This window comes from Pecten maximus, chromosome 14 (genome assembly GCF_902652985.1).
Source record: "Pecten maximus chromosome 14, xPecMax1.1, whole genome shotgun sequence".
NCBI lineage: Eukaryota > Metazoa > Mollusca > Bivalvia > Pectinida > Pectinidae > Pecten > Pecten maximus.
Genome location: NC_047028.1, coordinates 27,144,739 through 27,165,965, shown reverse-complemented (window position 1 = coordinate 27,165,965; position 21,227 = coordinate 27,144,739). Strand labels below are relative to the sequence as shown.

The 21,227-nt window shown below is 32.9% G+C and overlaps 1 protein-coding gene across 21 annotated transcripts in view; it reads right to left on the bottom strand.

Annotated features, from left to right (window-relative positions):
* LOC117342976 (inositol 1,4,5-trisphosphate receptor type 2-like) overlaps positions 1-21,227 on the bottom strand; it is a 141,615-nt gene that overhangs the window by 57,441 nt on the left and 62,947 nt on the right. For 16 of the 21 annotated variants that reach the window (XM_033905290.1, XM_033905287.1, XM_033905289.1 and 13 more), the window contains 12 exons: positions 20,538-20,623; positions 18,550-18,741; positions 13,374-13,505; positions 12,794-12,923; positions 12,249-12,342; positions 11,739-11,793; positions 10,261-10,373; positions 9,559-9,588; positions 1,412-1,499; positions 1,110-1,217; positions 451-587; positions 21-144 (listed from right to left, as the gene is read on the bottom strand). In XM_033905290.1, the coding sequence (XP_033761181.1) occupies positions 21-144; positions 451-587; positions 1,110-1,217; positions 1,412-1,499; positions 9,559-9,588; positions 10,261-10,373; positions 11,739-11,793; positions 12,249-12,342; positions 12,794-12,923; positions 13,374-13,505; positions 18,550-18,741; positions 20,538-20,623 (1,289 nt within the window). Of the gene's footprint in view, positions 1-20; positions 145-450; positions 588-1,109; positions 1,218-1,411; positions 1,500-9,558; positions 9,589-10,260; positions 10,374-11,738; positions 11,794-12,248; positions 12,343-12,793; positions 12,924-13,373; positions 13,506-17,020; positions 17,033-18,549; positions 18,742-20,537; positions 20,624-21,227 lie in introns of all 21 variants that reach the window. The other 5 variants (XM_033905298.1, XM_033905303.1, XM_033905307.1 and 2 more) reach the window with 3 other exon arrangements.

Genomic DNA, 21,227 nt, shown 5'->3' with positions numbered 1-21,227 from the left:
GAAGAGTTGTTTGAGCATACCAGTAGTTTGACATCAATTTCCTGTGTGAGGATGGTGAAGGCGTCCTCCAGTACACCATGGTTATAGAGGATCGACTGGTTCATCCCGTGGGGCTCCTCTGGTTCATTCTCAAGGTGACACATTCTGAAATGAATTGTTTGGTTAAGAAGCGGCATTGTTATCACAATTTTTTAAGATGAAACATTCAGAATATGTTTGGGTACAGATGAGGCATAATAATTTTTATCACAAAACTGCTTTCAGCGTTAGCTGATAAAGCTTCTAAATCCTCCTCAAGCAGGGATCCAACCACAGAAACAAATGTTTTTGGGATGAATGACAGCACAAAATCCAAAGTCTTTAAACTTTCAGCTCTAACATAAGAACTCTACTTTATAGTTATCTTGACTAAACTAGGATACTGTGACCTACATATTGTTTGTGACTTACTTGTTTAGACGGTCTAGGATGCCACACAGCTCGAGTGTCTGGTTGTCGCTTAGCTTGGCTGTTGAGTACCGCCGCATCTTTGGTAAAATGTTCTCGAGTTCCTTATACACAGATACGGAGCTATCTGTGATACAAACCTGTGCACAAAGGTGAAAATTTCTTTAACAGACATCAACTATAATAATCTACCTTTACGAGGTTGTTAAAGTTTGTATTTTCATAAAATTCTAGAACATTTTCAACTTTTGAACAAGGAAAGTGCACAGCTTCTAACATTTGAGGATTAAATTGTCCTATATAACAAAGTTAAAAGCATGTATATTAACAGATTTACAGCATACAACTTGCTTACCACAATACCCAGCAGGAACCAGAGAACTCTATCCCAACTTTAATGACTTTCAAGAGAGAATTTTGTAAAAAAAAATCTATCATACAGAAACCACATCAGTCCCTAAAATTAAATATAAGCTAAAATTTCAATATTTCTAGACATTAAAACACAATCTTTACACCAATGAATCAGGGGAGATTTTAAAAATCAGTAAATTATTGTCAGTTTAATAAATATTATTTTGATTTCCATTTTTTTTCAGTCATCATCCATCCTTAAGATACCAAAAGGTAACCCTGGAGGTGTTTAGCATTACTAAACTTACCTGTGCCTGAACAGCCCTGTTGAACAGGTTGTTATGAGCCGAGTAGAATCGGTTGAGGAGATGCATGGACATGCGAACCATCTCATCATACTGGTAATGGGACAAGTCCTATAACACAAAATCCTTTATGAATTACTGTAAAATTATAGATATTTGTGAGTCATAATTTTCATCAGTATCTCAGGTATTCTTATTCAAGAAGCATTCAGCTAAGTTAAGATTGTGCCAATTGCAGTTTCTGTATATTTTATCCAATTCTGCACCGAAATAAATCTGTCTACAGTTCTCTTTGATTTACTGACCTTGAGGACGTTGACAAGGTCATATCCTTTGAGGAAAGCAGTCTCGTCAAATATCTCGTTCAGCTTCTTCATGGCATGTTTTGATACTCTGTAATAACATTAAAATGAAAACTGAACACAAATTTTTATAACATTTCGGCATTCTCGCATAGTCAGACTAGAAAGACCTGTACCTGTTGACCCCTTTAGTAACATAATGCAAACCCCCATACTGAGGTATGAAGTCATTTTCTCTCAGATTATCACATTCCTGATATCAAAACATATTTACTTTAAGTTGAAGTTTAAAAATATACAATGATTTACATGGTATTGAATGAAGATCAATCACAAAAATGAGTGATAAATAAAAATAAATAGAACTTGTACATAAAATGAGTATACTCTACCTCAAATTGTGATTTTGATAAATTGAACAATTGGAAACGAATGTTTTATATAAAACAAATGATTCGCACAACGTCATATAATTACATATATGCCAAGATTTGACATTTCTCATCTCTCCACTTTAACCAATGTTTCATTAAATAGGATGAGTTAAGATAATAATTAAGTTGTATACACTAAAGGAAAAATGTACAAGAAAAAAACGTTGAGATAGATTATAGATTGTTTAGACTATCACTGAACAACAGTTAGTGTACTACAGGGTAAACTACATGTGAGTGACAGTTTAATATATTATATAATTAATTACTGGTAGAATCTATAAATACATGAAGAAGGAAAGTTATATTTCTAAACCAACAGCGACAGCATCACTATTTCATATAAACTGCCATCTCATTTTTCTTTTTGTTTCTATTTTCTCACTCAAATTTTTAAAGGTTTGATAGAATGTTACTAAAAATAATCTCAGAATCCAAAAATAATCACCAAAATTTCTGGCTCGACTCATCCAAACATGATCCTGGCCACATAAAATTATCCAGGATTTTTAATTTAGATTCCTGAGACTTTTTTAAATTATTATTTTGAAAAGGTTTATCCTCGAATTTCAACATCACATCAATTTTTTCATCTTTAATACATTACAGATGCTCTCTCTACACATTTAAAGAATTTAGATTATATGCAAGCCGAACATTTTATTTTTACTGGAAAAAGTAGCAGCAGTAAATTTAACAGCATTTATAAATGTACTGTACCAGAATAACACAAGAATTATAGAAATCTTACTACGAAGACATCAACATAAACTTTACTGATTCTCAGACAAATGAACTGTTGCAGTACGTTTCCCCTCGAGTACATTTAACATTGCACAGTATCTAATAAATAATTATACAAATTCACAAATACAATTGTAATCCATGCTATTGTCAGACTCCACCAAATGCGAATAATTCCAAGGTTTACAGATTGTATATTGAAAACAACTAAAATATGAAAAATTCAGTAATAGATACAATAAATGTTGATAAAACTGCAATATTTAATCATCCTTCTAGGACTCATCAGCGGTGTTGGAGCCGAATTCCAGAAGGGAATTTTAAGCCAGGGAAACTAAATTTTAGAAAGGGATCGAGGTGCATGATTGATTAACACTACACCATATACATGCATGTCTGGTTTCTCTAGAACTCGTAAGTGCACTTATAGGCCAACTGAAGGAGTGGACACCCAGCAGGGCTTAGTCTGAGGGAAATCTATAAGTCAAGACAAATTTTACAATAAGGTAAGAAAAGGAAGCTGTACAATCAGCGTAACAATCTATTTTATTTCATTAAAGGTCTAATACTCAATGTCATACAAACAGAAGTCTCTATGAATACTACTTAAAGCACATTAACATAAAATCCTCTACTGGTTCATAAGGAATATGTGTAATAAAATAACGGTTTCCATGGCAACACTAACTACCAACTTCTTAATGAAGATAAATGCAACTGGAAGCTTACATGAGACAAAAGTATAAATATGATTTTATTTTAAAAATAAGTGATGAAATTGTAACAGACAACAATAAACATACTAGTGTCATTATGGTGATGGGGTTTCAAAGCACTGGGGTCATGTGACTATATTAGGCAGTGATATACATGATTAAAAACATTTTTATTTATTTATTCTTATAAATTTGCATCGTTTAAAAAAAAAATCAATTAAACAACATTGAGAATGAAAAGATGATCTTTATACATTTGAAGCAAATCACTTTTTATGATTGATAGTACATTTAATTTAGCAGAGAAATTTTTAAATATATTACGAGGAATATGATACCGTATCCAATACTGGTGAAACTTGACCATGTAAGAATCACTGCAGTAAAACTGAATAAATCTACTACTCATGCAGTTTCACAGATCTGAAATCAAAACACCTGGTAGATCCAGGCAAAATGTGGGTACTACTATAACGGTACAAAAATTTGTAGTTTACGGTAATGTGTTAAAGCCTTACCTCAGCAAATGTGGACTGATTTAACACAGAGAACAGATTTATATTTTGCAGATAGAACCAACAATCTACCTGCCTTTTGAGTTAAGGGTATATGATACCTTTATGAGATAAGAAAAATGTGAACCAAATTTTAAGAATATTAATGCCTTCTAGACAAACTTGGTTACAAGCAATGAGATAATACTATATTTCGTACTTCAAAGGTACACAAGTTTATTTTGCAAGACAAAACTGTTTTTTATTTTTTTTTCAAATTATGATTTTAATCGAGGTAATTGACAGAATCCCAGGTTTAATTTTCAAGTAGCATACACCCTTAACAATAATGTAACTATACATATATCATAACCATGTAGCTTTTGTATTAAATATTCTGTGTGAAATATTTCAGTCAACTGGAGTCCAGATTAAATAGAAGTGAATTGTGTAATGAACTCTGACCTGCTGAAAAAGGAGTAAAAACAATTTGTACCACACATAAATTTTACATATGAATTTAAACACATAATTAAGCTTAGATTTTAAAATCTATCGATTTTGCTTAAGATTTTGAAAAAAGACATTGTATCATAACTCAACTGATCACTGTTAACTGGAGGCGAAAAACAATGGAGTATTTTGAGGTGAGGACTCCCGAAATAATAGCCAATTCATCCTCCTAAGACTTACTGAGGAAATAAACAGCTGCTAAATATGAAGAAAAGAAATGGAATGTTGGTGGAATGAAAGAAAAGCAACGTTATATAATACTGATATAAGATGAAAACAATGTTATATGATAGTGATATAAGATGAAAAGGACATTATATTATGCTGAGACACAATGAAAGCCACATTATATAATGGTGATATAAGATGAAAGCGATGTTATATAATGGTGATATAAGAGAGTACAGCAATGTGATGAAATTGTGAGGAGATGAACGGCAAATGGACGAAGGGAGAACTGACAAAACCGCAAATGGACGAAGGGAGAACTGACAGAACGGCAAATGGGCGAAGAGAGAACTGACGAAACGGCAAATGGACGAAGGAAGAAGTGATAGAACAGCAAATGGACGAAGTAAATATATCAGAGAATTACATACTGTACATGTTAGAAAGGAAACAGGATACACATTTAACATAAATAGCATATTTGTCAACTCGCTCCAATTTAGGGAGAAATTCGTTATATTTTTCCTGACTTCAGACATATCCGTGATGCCTTCTTGACAATTTACATTATACAATTGTAAAATAAGTCCTTAGTTAGCAGAAAATATAAGCATGTCTCAGAGAGGTTTATAAGAGAATTTTTCCGAGTTAAATTATTTGAATCTTCTGAATAGAAATTTCAAAAAAGCTGTAGGCATTAGTATGCAATGGAAATAAAACCTTAATTCTAAAATAAGCCCTCTTTCCCAGTGTAAAAGTTTAGTACTGTATTCATCATCAAATAATCCCCCTCCCCAGTGTAAAAGTGAAGTACTGTATTCATCGTCAAATAAGCCCCTTAATCCTGACTAGAGTAAAAGTTTAGCTATAAAGATTGGTTTAATTGTGAACCATTTTTAGCCCACTATTCTAAAATTGATAAAATGAAGAAGGGGGCATATTTCTGAATAAATACTGTAAATACCCATCTGAGAAATTAAATCCGAAAGGATTATAGGTTAATAATGAATTGATTTAAAAATCGTTTAACAAAAATAGAATAAGTACATAGAGAAAATTATAATCAATTCTAAATAATGTCAGAAGAGAGAAAATAGGTAAGTTATATATGTAAGCCAATATAGTTTAAAGAAAAAATAGTTACTCTAGAATAGTTCAAAATTACACTGAATATGCAGCAAAATATTAGCTTCAAGGTTAATTTATCAAAACCAGTAAAAATTCAGAGAAGAAAGGTAAACAGATTTGAATTGTTGGACCCTGGCCCTAAACCTAATCTTTTTGGTGGTGTATGCCCTGTGTTAGTGATATGAGTAATATATGAGTGCCTACATGAAATATAAAGTGTAGGAGATGTTTTTATCTACATAAATCCCCCCCCCCCCCCCCCCCCCAAACTATTTAGGAAAAGACAAGATTGTCTATCACTTTTGTATGTATCATTACTAAAATCCTAAAATAATGAAATGTTTATTGAAGGTTTTGTAGCACACTATATATCAGCAGTTAATATTGTAGTGTTGATTGACGTATACATATGCTATTTTTGTGCTTAAAGTTGTCTGACAAAGCCCCCCCCCCCCAATTTTTTTCCCTTCCATTGGATATTGTAAACGATATACAAAATGTACTGTAGTGTAGATAATCTAATATAATATAACAAAGGGAGATAAGTCAGTCAGGATATCTAGCCCTTGTCATCTGAGGTGAGGCAATACTTCTGAAATTATTTATATCATGCTTAAGATTCATCAAGCGAGGATCCAGAAAACCTTTTGCCAGGAGCAAGTGGAACAGGCTATAATAATACTTAGTGTACCAAATCACACCAAACTCTGGCGATGTATTCATGAACTACTTTCAAAACTTCCGCCCAAGTCAGAACAAACAGAATCTGTTATTAATCATAGATTTTTAGTAGAAGAGAAATGATCCGTGAAAACTTTCAAACTGTATATCAGTGGCAAAAGATGTTTTCATGCAGAAGACAACAATTGAATGGATATATACATATATATACAGATAGCTTTTTCCACACTTACGATTTACCCCTTTCACCAACTCCAAGCGATCTGTATTTTACATTCAATTCACCATTACACATGGGACATGATTATTTACCAAGCAGAAGACCTGTAATTTGCTTATACATTAAGGAGACATAAGTCATTTTATGGGAGATAATTTGCTATTAAGCCATTTTTAAGGGATATAACTTGCTATTATAGTCATTATTAAGGGAGATAGATTGCTATGTCATTTTAAGGGAGATAACTTGCTATTATAGTCATTTTTAAGGGAGATAACTTGTTATTTCGTCATTATTAAGGGAGATAACTTGCTATTTCATCATTATCAAGGGAGATAACTTGGAATTAAGTCATTTCTAAGGGAGATAATTTGCTATTAATCACAGAGCCAAAAAGAGGTATATTTTTGCACCTACACTGTTTAGGGTGATCTCTAACACTTACCTTTTATTTACATTCAATTAACAATGTCATACACATGACAAACTTCATAACGAACCTTAAAATCAGTATAATCACCAACATAAATCCTGACCCAACTTGATCTCAAGGAAGATGACTTGATTGCACAATCCTTACCATCAGAGGAGAAATCATCATAAATGTGATAATATCATTGGATATAGATGTTATATATATATATTTATTGATGATGAATGCCACATATGAATTAAGACTTAACTCGTAACCTGTATACATATCAGCAAAATTTCTGATGCTACATTGCACTTTTAATTAAGTGAAGAAATATGTCACCTCAGGGTACTTTCTGGTAATTCTGCCAAAATTTATTTTATAATCTTCAAATAATTGTGCTTTGTGAAGTTTTATCAATGGATGTATTGTATATATTCAATGATATGTGTTAGTGATCAGGTTAGGATGTGGATAGGAGTAGGGGTAGAGGTGGGTGGAGGGGATTGGGATAGGGGCGGAATGGAGCAGACTTACATGAATAGGTAAGGAAAACTATCTCTTGATAGAGAGAATATCCTGTTCTAATTTTTCAAAAATCCAATTTTTTAAGAACGTTTTCTCGAAATTTTGAGATTTTTGTCAATAAGCAAAAATGTCTATGCTATAAACTAAGAATCTAGACGACCCTTTATGATGTTCCAATGAACATAATTTCATATTTGACAGTTCTTAGCTAGACATTTAGATCATCAATTCAGCAGAAATAGATAGACAACATCATCATAAGTTCTACATATACCAAGATACCATGAAACCTTAAATCTACTCTGCTAGAGAAACCACAAAATTCAAAAGGCAAACTCTACATTGATTATTTGAAGAGAAACAATATCGGCAGCCATTTTAAAGATACCATACCAGTAGCCATTTCAAAATATCAGCTAAGTACAGTTCATTACGCCCTTAAAACGACTACAGATAAAGATACATATTGTAAGCAATCAAAGCCAATGAAAAGCCTGTTAAAACTGGGCTACCTGCATTAGTCATGATTGTGTATTCTGAACACCATACATTTTTAATTCACAAAATGTTCTACAAAAGTAATACCTATCGTTGGCAGTTTCCAATTTGGTGCTGAAGAACAAAAGATATCAAGAACACCTATTTTTTTTTTTATTTTATTTTTTTTGTAAAATAAAAAGATATTGTACAAGGTTCACCAATTAAAGTGTCTGATAATCAAAGGGCAGTTTTCAATATAATAAAGTATTTGTTTTACAAAACTGAGAACATTTTCCAGAATCACAATAATTTTATAGAAAACAAGAGATCCCAGAGGGATCTTGGCGCCCACCATTGAATGATCTTCATAGGTTCCATGTCAGATTGATCTTTTCTCTACTTTTCCCTTCTTCTAAGTCTTACTAATCTGTGTAAATTCAGAAACAGCCCTCTATAGCTAGTACTTTTCAAACAAGGGGAAGCTATATATAAAATTTAAGATTTAGCGATAATGGCTGTCTGTCGACCATGTTGTTTTTGGATTGGTCCCAATATGCAAAACTAGGCACTGACGGGAACATACATATGAAATTTGAGAAAGATCCCTTGAGTGCTTTCTGAAAAATAGCGATAACAAACTTCAATTGTCAAAATCCAAGATGGCTGCCTGTCGGCCATGTTGTTTTCTGATTAGTTTCAAAATGCAATATGCATAACTAGGCACCAAAGGGAACCTACATATGAAATTTGAGAAAGATCCCTTCAGTACTTTCTGAGAAATAGCGATAACAAACTTCAATTGTCAATATCCAAGATGGCTACCCGTCAGCCATGTTGTTTTCTGATTGGTCTCAAAATGCAATATGCATAACAAGGCACTGAGGGGAACGTATGTATGAAATTTGAGAAAGATCCCTTCATTACTTTCTGAGAAATAGCGATAACAAACTTCAATTGTCAAAATCCAAGATGGCTACCTGTCGGCCATGTTGTTTTCTGATTGGTCTCAAAATGCAATATGCATAACTAGGCACCAAGGGGAACCTACATATGAAATTTGAGAAAGATCCCTTCAGAACTTTCTGAGGATTAGCGATAACAAGAATTGTTTACGGACGGACGGAGGGACGGACGGACCACGGACCACGGACGCAGGGCGATTTGAATAGCCCACCATCTGATGATGGTGGGCTAAAAAAGAGTTACAAATCCAAGATTTTAGAAATTATCTGTTGGTAAAATAAGCATTGATAAATCTGATGTATATCATTATTTCTAAACCATCAAAAATGTATGAATTATGAATTGGGAAAATATTAAAATTTAATGGTGATATATTAATGGGATGATTATCAATCTAATGACCATTAATATTCTTTTAATGGAAAACTAATAGGAAAACAACAGGAGATTAAGGGGAAATTTAAGGGGTTTGTGTCATTGGGTGTTAATGGCTGTACTTCCAAAAGAGAATATTACAACAAATGACAATTATATATCTTTCATGTTAAAACATCACTTTTTCCTGTATAATTCAAATTATTCTCACATGAAAGTTAAAAATTGAGAAGAGGGATGTGTATTAATCAGACACAGAAGTCAATTGCTTGGGCGATAACTCATACTTACGGATTTCTAACTTTGGTACTAACTTTGGTACTACAAAACCATTGTGCATCATACATAGATAAGGCTATTTTTTAATCATCAAAATGTTTGAAAGGAAAGAATGTAAATTCTATAGAAATCAACTGGCTGTTGCATGCCTGCCTAAAACTAGGTCATTGGTACCAGTTAGTACTAATGGGTAGCTAGCAATAGCAATGATTAAATCTAGCATATACATGTTAAAATATATTATCTAGGTATACCAACTTGCGAGATTTCTAACTATAATTTCTGGTCCTATTATTTCTCCAGGGGCTACACTAATGCATTTTTTTCTTCTTCTTAAATAACAAAAGTTGGAAATTTCCTCAGTAACTGTCTGATTTTTTTTTTTTTTTTCCACAAACGAAACACCAATAGGCATTTGACAATATCAAAAAAGCTTAAAGATGATTTAAGATCTTTGAATACATTAATATAAATTCAATTTCTTATCAATGAATTTCACATTCAAATTGAAAAAAGGGGAGATAACTGGGCTGATGTCTATTTTACACAATAGTATAACCCCTGTATCTACGAGCCTAAAGACACGATATATACCTTGTTTACATGTCTATGTAGCTAATAATCATAGAGGTTATAGAAGTGTTAAGACACTTTTACTTAATAATAAGAATTTTATCTGGCAGAAGGTAGGTCTAATATACTCTCCGTTCTTACCCCAAGTTCTTGCTGAGGTCGAATGTCTCGTACAAGAGAGCACCAAGCTCTGGTGCCGGAACAGATGTCTGATTTGCCTGAGTGTGTGTATCTTTGAACAAATTCATGAATTTCTGGAAATAAAATGTAAAGATGTATCATATTTTTAATATTGGTATAAATTTATAGCATCAATATAATTAAACATTTCTAATTGTTTTCTGCTTTTTAAAAATACAAAGAAAAACGATATGAGGATCTGCCTGAAATGCCTTTTCTCAGTGTTGTTATTAATAATTCTGTTAAAATTAACCACTACTACTTTGACAAGGGCAGAATATTCTTTGCCAAAAAACACACCCCTATTTAAGAAAATAGGCCGTAAGAACATTTAAAGTTGAAAAACCAGTGCAAAATCTTAACATTCCTCAAACTTATATCCGATTCAAATAATATCCTTTTCATTTAAGTGATCAACTTTTGGGACACATATGTATTGAGAGCTGTTAACAGCTATTTTAAGAACGGATAAAAATTAAAATCTGAAAAAAATATGCAGTCTCAGCTTGTAATTAAACCCTTCCATGTTAGTTCATCACAGCAAAATCTAGACACTAATCACTTTCAAAGGCTCCTATGTTTCTCAAGTATTAGCTTTGGTCGAATACATTTTACTTCAACAATTATGTTTCAGATCAATATATGTAATTAACATTACCTAACTAACATCAAACAATTAATATTTACAAACTATAACACTCTTCAAATATCTCACTGCAATAAATTAATTTGCAAATGTTCACAAAAGTCAATAATTCCAACAAAATTGAAAACAACATTTCCACAACACAATTTTTTTTCTAAACAAAGAATAAAGTTTTAAAAGGTTATCAAGTTTTTAACTTTGAAGTGGTTTTTTTTTATAGTTTTAAAAGATTATCAAGTTTTACAGCACAATTGTTTTCCCTCTAAGAATTAAGTTTTAAAAAGTTATTAAGTTTTAACTTTAAAGTGTTGTGTTTTGTCGTTTTCAATTGTACAAATGTATTACATTTCAGAATTCATCAACTACATTATACCATTCATTGTTTGACTTCAGTGTATAACTACTTGCAACCTGTAAAAGGAAGGACAATTATAGACAAGGTATGCCCTTAATGGTTTATAACCAGAGCATGGGCTCAAACAATATACCAATTGTACATCCATAACATTGCCAGACTGAATCGTAACACTATATTTTGTTGACAGCAGGCACAAGAGGAACCCTCAAACTAGGTCATGTGTCAAGCCTATACTTAAAATTGATCCAGGTAAATCACGATCTATATGCATGCATGTTTAGTTATTCATAAAACCTGGTAAACAGTTATTTCAATACACAATAAAATTTTCCTGGAGAAAAGGTGGTAACTCAATGAAGATCAAGAAAGTGTGAATCAACATGTAATTGACAGGGAAATGTCTGTATATGTAGACTTTACTTGGTATCAACTTACCTCCAATCTCAAATTGAAAATGAAGTTGAAGAATAGGTTCAGCACTCCAAGAGCCCTGTAAAGTAGTAGGTGATACAAGAGTTATTCCAAGAAATGACTGTGTAGTACATAATGTTAGCTTTACACATTAAAACAACAGGCCTAGAGGGCCTGCATCACTCACTTGGTTATTACAAAAGACCTTTGACTCCTGTACTTTCAGCTTCTCCCCCTTCCCCTCCAAAAGACCTTTGGAAACATGTACATCAGTTCCTCTTCCCTATCTATGACCTTTGACCCCAGTATTTTCAGCTCCCCCCTCCAAACAAGCTTTGACCCCAGTACTTTCAGTTTCTCTCCCTTCCCCTCCAAAAGACCATTGACCCCTGTACTTTTAGTTCTTCTCCCTCCAAATGACCTTTGACCCCTGTACTGGAAGTTCCTCTTCTTTCCCCTCCAAATGACCTTTGACCTGTGTACTTTCAGTTTGTCTCCCTATCCCTCCAAATGACCTTTGACCCCTGTACTTACTGACACTTGGCATCCACTACTGCCTGAGTTTCTGGACTTCTCTCATATCGGCCAACATGGTTGAAGTGTTTCATCACTTCCTCACCTTCTTTACCTGTAGTACATTATACAGAGATAGAATCACTCTGGCAGATCAAGAAGGACCTAATTAGGTGTCCAAACGTTGTTAGGCAGTTCGTTTTTATATTTGTTTCTCTTTACCAATCTTGATTGATATCATTCATCATAAAATGCTTTTATTTAGGAGTTACATAATTTGACCTTTTTTTCCTGATGAACCATTAAGGATATGCATGCATAAAATTTTACCTTGACCTTTGATGCTATGATCTAATTTTCTGTGAAAGATTCTTGTAGTATTGTGACCCTTTTTTTTTGTTTTTGTTAATTTTGTTAATTAATATTTATGAGCTACCTGGTAAGATAAATAATGTGTTTTTTCCAAGATGGTAGCCAACAATTATTTAAAGAATGTTTGACCACTACAAAGCGCTGATGGACAGAAGAACGAACAGACAGATGTCATTATTAATAACTTATCTTACCAATGACATTTGGGTAGGGCTTGTCATTCCGTCCATCAATTAGACTCATCAAAGGCCCCATTAACTTCTTTATGTCTTCAGATTTGTAGTAGAATCCAAAGGACACAAGGTAATGGACCAATCGAAGGACCTGTAACATAAAAAAGATATGCTTACAATAAATGGACCAATCAAAGGATTTGTTACAGTACAAACATATTTACAACCTACACAAGGTGAATCAATCTGTTTCAGACTATACATCAAGATGATGTCACAAGATAATAACTTACAGAGTATTGTCAAAACAGAAAATATACGTCCTCATTTCAGTCATGTTCTTCAAAGAAAGGGCAAGTTCATCTTAGAAGGCAAACAAAATATTCATTTTTTATGTGTACCCAAAATAATATGCGATTTTTACACCTCTCAAAATAGTTTAGAAGATAAGTCTAAAGTACTTATGTTTAGAGGAAGGAGAATCAAGGATTAAAAGTATTAATTTGAACAGAAAATAGTTCTGAATGCTCCACAGAACCTAATGATGTTGTTTTTGTTGACATGCAAATCCTGATCAGAATATATCTGCTGATGGTCTTACTTGTTTCACCAACATGTTGTTTCCGATCTCCGAGGCCGTCATGTCACTATTCTTGTTGAGAAACTTGGAGATCCAGTCACTGATAGATGGAAAGTACTTGTATGTGGTGGACTGTGTGATGTCTATGGCATCCTGTAACATATAACATTACATTATCAGAGATTTTCTACAAAACAGTTAAAATGTTTACAGTTTCCAGGAGATACATTTTAAAGTACAGTATCGGGAACTCCCTGTCGTAAGGGGATACAGAAAAAAACATATAGACAGCACATCTATATATAATCTTTTAAGATGATTGTGAAATAATGATATTTGGTTACATAAACAAAGAAATATAACAATGTTAATGAATTCAACAAAACATTAGATAAATTTCAAATTTTTGATACATTTATTTATCTGTTATTAAAAAAAAAAAAAAAAAATGAATATAGATAAAACAATGTCAGTGAACTAAACAAAACATTGATACATTTATTTATCTGTTATTTAGAAGAAAAATAAATTAAAAATAAATAAAAACACAAAAAAAACAAGGATACATCAAGGGCATAACTTGTGCCCATTCCAAAATCAAAAACTGAAATAAACCAAGGGAAATAACTTTTTAAAAAAGTGTCAAAACAAAATTCCTTTCATGGAAACACAACCACATGTACATATAATGGTTAGAAAGCATACTAAATTTCAAAGAGTCGAAAAATGACATCTCAATAATACAAATTTTGACAGGCATATAAAACATACTAATATATGTAGAGCATTTTATCAATATTTAGGTACCAACTGAGACCATGATTAATTTTTAAAACTATAAACATTTGCATGACCTATAATCTATTTTATTAAGATATGAAAACAGGCACACAAAAAATACATCAATTATTGTATATTCACCAAAATTATTATATACTTTCTTTTATAAATATGCTATGATATAAATAGGCTAATACAAAAATCAGCACTAGCTAAATGATTTCAATTTACTACAAATAAAGCTAAAAATTCAAAGAAAGGCATTTTATCTAACCTGTATTACATACTAGGTAATTGTGTGCATGGTGTGGAATGGATTAAGTAACAATTTTTTTACTACCAGGAAATGAAAATTTGAAGCATTAATTTTGATAACTATACATAATCAATAATAATGACATTTAGTATGGCAATTAATGAACAACTAATTACAGTGGAACCTGTCTATAAAGGACACCTAAGGGACAAGGCAAAAGTGTCCTTTATAGAGAGGTGTCCTTTATATAGAGGTTCAACGAGTTATGTCCCTTATAAAGGAAGAAACAAACCAAAGTCTGTTCATAGTACACTATATGTCTCCTGATTTATTATATTTAAACACTTAAACAAATGAATAAAAGACAAATAATTAAAGATAAATGCTTAATTAATTAATTTTCAATCATTCATCTGACACAAAAATTAGAGCTGATATTTTTAATAATTTATATTAAGCCTATAGTTTCTAAAAAAATCTTCCCAATATCATACTATACTGAATATCTATTCAGACAAATACTCAACATTGTAAAAAAAAAGTAAAGATAATTCTTATCATAGTAAAACAGTTTTCATTAATCCTCAATATTTTGGAAAATAGATATGCTTGAAATATCTTTTCTATTACAAAATTAACTCTTTATAAATAATGCATTTTCCTCTGATAATTATAATCCCTCAGCATTTATTTGAGACCTATTTTCTGAAATCCATGTAGGGATTTAATTTAATAAATACCGTTTTCTGGTTCAGTCAATTAGTATAGTGTATACAAAGACACTCGGAACTCTTCAGCTGTTCTTCATATGTTACGTAGTCATATTCCGAGGAGTTCCGAGTGTGAGAAAATGGCGGCTAACAACCATGTGCTGTCAGATTTGCGTACGGTTGATTTTGTAAGTAAAACAATTATGACAGACATAACTATTGCTTTGTCCCTCTTTTGTTGGTCTTGATAATGATTTAATTACCACCTGACCATTCTTGTTGTCTAGGCTATGGTTGAATGGCTAAGCTTAGCTGTCACCGGTGAGGTTGAGTAAACAAACACCTCTGCCGATGGCGATCGGTCACTCTCTTGTAATTACTGCCCATTGTTACAGCAACTTACAGGTAACAGGACAATTAGTGACTGATGAAGTGGCTTCCTAAGTTAGCATTGCTGCCAGGGGAATTGAGTAATTAAGGCTCTTCTTGTTATTTAGAAACGTTTTACACACAAATATCAACCCAGCTATGGTTTCACGTGTCCGTTATACGGAATTTTAAACAACTTTACGGACAAAAATAAGTGTCCGCTGTCCGCATTAGGAAGGTGTCCGCTATATACATGATATTTATATAGTGATTTTCATTGGGGATTCCTGGAAGTGTCCGTTATGGACAGGTGTCCGCTATATAAGGGTGTCCGCTAACAAGTTTGACTGTATAATAATGTTATCAGCATTTTGGGAATGGGGCCTGGAATTATCAAGGAAAAAACTACTTTTGAAAATTTGTAATTTGAATCAAATCAATCAAAAGTCTTCTCTTTTTTTTTCAATTGATTGTGAAACTTTGAATTTTATCCATTCATTTAAAACACAGTAGGTAAATATAGTGTATATATTTTAACTCACAATCCCCTTTTATTAAATGCATGTATTTCACCAAATGTTGTTTTTTATATTCTTTTCAAACGTTTAACAGTGTGATACTATTACACCAAAACCTTCAGATGGATATAAGGGAGATAATTCTATGGCAAAGGGAGACAAATCTAGCAAGCAGGACGGGATGGTTGGTTCACAACAATGCTAATAATACATTGAAATATCACAAGACTGTTTACAAACTGATGTATATAACACAAGTAACAGAATCACAAGACATGTCACAGAATACAGGAAACAACAGCACTATCACAACATTAGATTCATCTTTACAGCAAAGTCATATCATACCATAGCCCAATTCATATATAATATATACAAACAAGAATTGTATATGAAAAAAAAAAAAAAAAAAAATCATGCAAGTTCTACTGATTTCCATAAGTAGAGTGGTATCCATGAGAGTTTACTCTTAAACCTCTTGTGAGATTTCAGAACAATTTTCACATCTAGCATTGATATTTTACAGTAAGAGGTTGATGATTTACAGAATTGTTATACTCTGCAACACGCAATTACTTCCTAAAAGTTTAACGCTAATGTACCGGATAGTTTTTGGGGCAATTCTGTATTTCAAATGTTTCTTTTCTTTTTTTTCCCCTGAAATTTTACAACCTACCTTTACTTTGGCTACAGCATTATAGCCATTAATTTTTAAAGGGATGAAATTTTCCCTATTTTTGAAAGTTAATTCTCAAATTTTAAATGAAAATCACAAAAAAATGTTGACAAGCGAAAATAACTGGCTTATAATATAGTGATTTAATTTTCAGGGGTCAAAGTTGACAATTACTGTGTATAATACCCTCCATATGTACAACACACCATACCAGACTAATATTTTTTATCATTACATGCACAAAATCATACACGGTTATAAGCATACTGCAAGGCTTACCACACAATTACCGCAAATACTTGCTAATATATAGCTACATATGTACATGCTAACTAGTCAGTATCTACATATATACTTACCACAAAATCATGCTGACGATGTTAGAACACACATGTTAATATAAAGTGCCGTATAGAAAGTATTCTATTCCGTATAACAAATTCTCCAGGTTAGCTTACTGAATACAGCTTTAAATTCATGCAGTGTTATTTTCTGGATTTGGTTACGGAATTCATATATGAACTGTGAAGATTTGATAAGGAAAACTGTCCCAAAAGGTATGAAAATTTTAATATTGAGAAATTTCAATGTTTCAGTGTATAAAGGGTCAAGAAACAAATAATTTAATAAATCATTGAATTGCTCGTAGTTGGTAAAGGTCAATTGACCTTTTTCAAGCCAATTTTCCTCATATTGAAAAGAGAGAAAATATCAAAATCCCTACATTAAGTACTTAATACTCCAAAAAGAATGACAAGGTAATCCTAGAATCGTAAATGTTGATGACAAAAAACTATGCAAACATAGTCCAGTTCTACTCATAAACTAATGATTATCATTGCTATTGCTTACCTACAAAATCAATATTCACATTAAAATTTACTTTTTTTCATGTTCAAAATGAAATGAAATTTATTTTTCATTCTACAATCAACAGGGGAAAAAACATAAGAAGAGCTCATTAGTTGAATTTCTCATATAGGAGCCTGTTTCAACAATATAATGTTTAAATCAGGAAAAAGAATGAGCATTTTCAGTAAAATTTCATAACTAGTTTCAAAATTCAAGCTCTTCTTCATGACTTTTTTGAAATTAAAAACAAAAACAAAACTGCAGACCTTTGAAGCACTGCTCTGAAATTCAAGCAATTTCAAGGCTAACCGTGTAAAATCATATAATCAATATATCATAAACCTAAAGTAGATTTAAAAGAAAACTTTTTTTCCCTTGAGAAAATTTTGGATGGAAACACAATCATAGTGGGGATTGCTTCTAATATTAAATTGAAGCCGCATGGACAAGTGACACACTGAAAGTGATATCAATCTCCGAATGTTCATAAGCAATAAAACACAAATATGGAAGGTAGGTAACAAAGGCTTATATTAATAGTAACTATAGCCAATTCAAATTTGTCGTTCAGAAAGACTGGATAATTTTTTTATTTCTTTTTTCATAACAATCTTTATTTTTTTTATTTTTTTTTGCAATTGTTTTTTTTTTGTCATTCAGAATGACTGATTTTTTTTTTGTTTTTTTTTTTTTTCATAACAATTTTTAAATGCTTTTTTTTTTATAGCATTTTTTTTTTTTTTTTTTGAAGTTGATTGTACTTTTCTGGAATTATTCACAATCGGTTATGAAAAACTGCAAACAATTAGATACATTTTCAATAAACACTCATAAACTCCGAAACCAAATTAAGTTATACAGGGTAAACTACTGATTACATGTATATAGTTAGAGATTCATGCAAGCTGGTCTAGATCTAGTAGCATCTATAATAGCTTGATGTCCAGAAATGGAGAGGGATCGTGTGGCACATTCCAAACTAACTGTGATAACTGCTGTGGTTTAGTTATATTAGGTTCAAAGTACAAACATTTACCAGGACAGTGTCATCCTGTATATGGCTTTCGACTAACGCCTTAGTTCCATCACTAAGAGGGCGAAGAATATTATTTCTAAGAGCTGATCCGAACGACCTAATAGCACTATCCCGACGACTCAGAGGTCGATTGGGACGTTTGGTAGCATTGGCATGAGAATCTCGGGCGCGAGATTCTGGACTGCGAGCATCCTGCAAAATGTCATTGATTTCCATCCAAAATTTTCATAGGAATTAAAATATATGCTTTTTATTTTTCAGAATATGTCAGATTTTTTTAAATTATCAATACTCCACGGGTTATGTTGACTTTAGCTTTCGGTGAAACAGAAGACACGAAACAAATTTCAGAGCATTCAATTACATATTCCCAGGGTACAGAATGCGAAAGTAAACAGAACCCCTGCAGCACTGAGGATGACTATTTCAATATTTTTCCCTTGACAGAAATGAAGGCTTTCAATTATAAACCTTTTAGCCTTATATTAATACATACTCAAGATGCGCAGCAAGATTAATGTACACATTCAAGATATATATGCAACTGAGCTAATAGATATACAGATTAATACTTCGTAGCATTACAAGATACTGTAGTGTTATATCAATACAGAAATAAGCAATTAGATATACGTATATATATATATATATATGTATACAAATATAGGTCAGCAGAAGCCTTCTCAAATGTCTGACTGATACCCAAATATCAACAATCAAAAGCATGCAAATCCTCCTAACTTTTGCTTAGAAATTCAAGATGGCAGTAAGTTTGACCTTTGACCTGATGGGCTTGACAATTGTTCAGTTAATTCCTTTCTTTACTAACTTTACTTCATACAGCAGATATACAATGTATAACAAAATATCTACCAGGTCACCAATACAATATTTGACCTTGACATTTGAAATTGTTAACACCTCAATAGATGCAAAACTTGACCTTGACCTGTGACCAAATGACCTTAGAAAAGTTAGACTGAAAAAAGGTCATAGATGCTTATGCATTATCATATGAAACATCAGAAATATTAGCAGAAAATTTGATGGAAAGCGAAGTGTGAACAGACAAACCCCTGTGATTACTATAGAGCACCTACATCTTTGATAACACCAGACAAACCCCTGTGATTACCAGACAAACCCCTGTTATTACCAGACAAACCCTTGTGATTACTAGACAAACCCCCGTGATTACCATACAAAATTGTGATTACTATACAAACCCCTGTGATTACCAGACAAACCCCCGTGATTACCAGACAACCCCCGTGATTACCAGACAACCCCTGTGATTACCAGACAAACCCCTGTGATAACTAGACAAACCCCTGTGATTACCATACAAACCCCTGTGATTACCAGACAAACCCCTGTGATTACTAGACAAACCCCTGTTATTACCAGACAAACCCTTGTGATTACTAGACAAACCCCTGTGATTACCAGACAATTCCCTGTGATTACCATACAAACCCCTGTGATTACCAGACAAACCCCTGTGATAACAGACAAACCCCTGTGATTACCAGACAAACCCCTGTGATAACAGACAAACCCCTGTGATAACCAGACAACCCTGTGATCATCAGACAAACCCCTGTGATAACAGACAAAACCCTGTGATTACCAGACAAACCCGTGATTACCAGACAAACCCCTGTGATTACCAGACAACCCTGTGATTACCATACAAACCCCTGTGATTACCAGACAAACCCCTGTGATTACCAGACAAACCCCTGTGATTACCAGACAAACCCCTGTGATTACCAGACAAACCCCTGTGATTACCAGACAAACCCCTGTCATTACCAGACAAACCCCTGTCATTACCAGACAAACCCCTGTGATTACTATAGAACACCTACAGAACACCTTCACCTTAGATAACTTATTAGCGATATTAAACAGGAGGAAGACCTGATATTACAGATCAGTATAAACTTAGTCATGACGAAGTTAGCAAGTTACTTAGGGACACTTACCTCAAACTGGTCAATCTCATCGTAGATGTAGGACAGCTTTACTCGGTCAATCACGGAGTGGTTGTCGCCGATGTCAACAAACATGGCTGTCAATGGAAAGTATATAGAGATTATTATAACATTAAAACATGCTTGAAAATGTAAATTAGCAAAATTTAATATTACAGTTATTTATGAGTTGACCAACAAGCAATACAGCTAATTATGTATTATTGCCTTTTTTTGAGGGCACTATATATCTGATAGTGTTGTCGAGGGATGGCATAGTACCTGAGCTGGAGGCGTGTATAGCCAATGGGAAGACAGCATTCCGTCATGTGATGTACTAATATTATAGTTTCTTTATGATATCAACTCACCAAAATTGGCTGGAAATTTGATGCATAGCAGACATGTAACATCTTATAGTGTTCAATATGGATTTGTGGTCATTGACTGATTATCAATTATTTTTGAAAACTGATAAATTTTACTACTTGGTTATGAAATGACTTCACAGATGATCAATGATTTCACTATTAGTATTCTTTGTGACCCCCTTCCCACACTCTTCTTTCCTGGAGCTGAAACAGCAGGGCCCCGATTAGGGAAATAGAATAAGCAAGTCCTTTAAATGAACGACTGAATGGACTATGACATTTCAATCTGACCGGGGAACCCTGATCACCTAGGTGAAGGCCAGTGCATTAC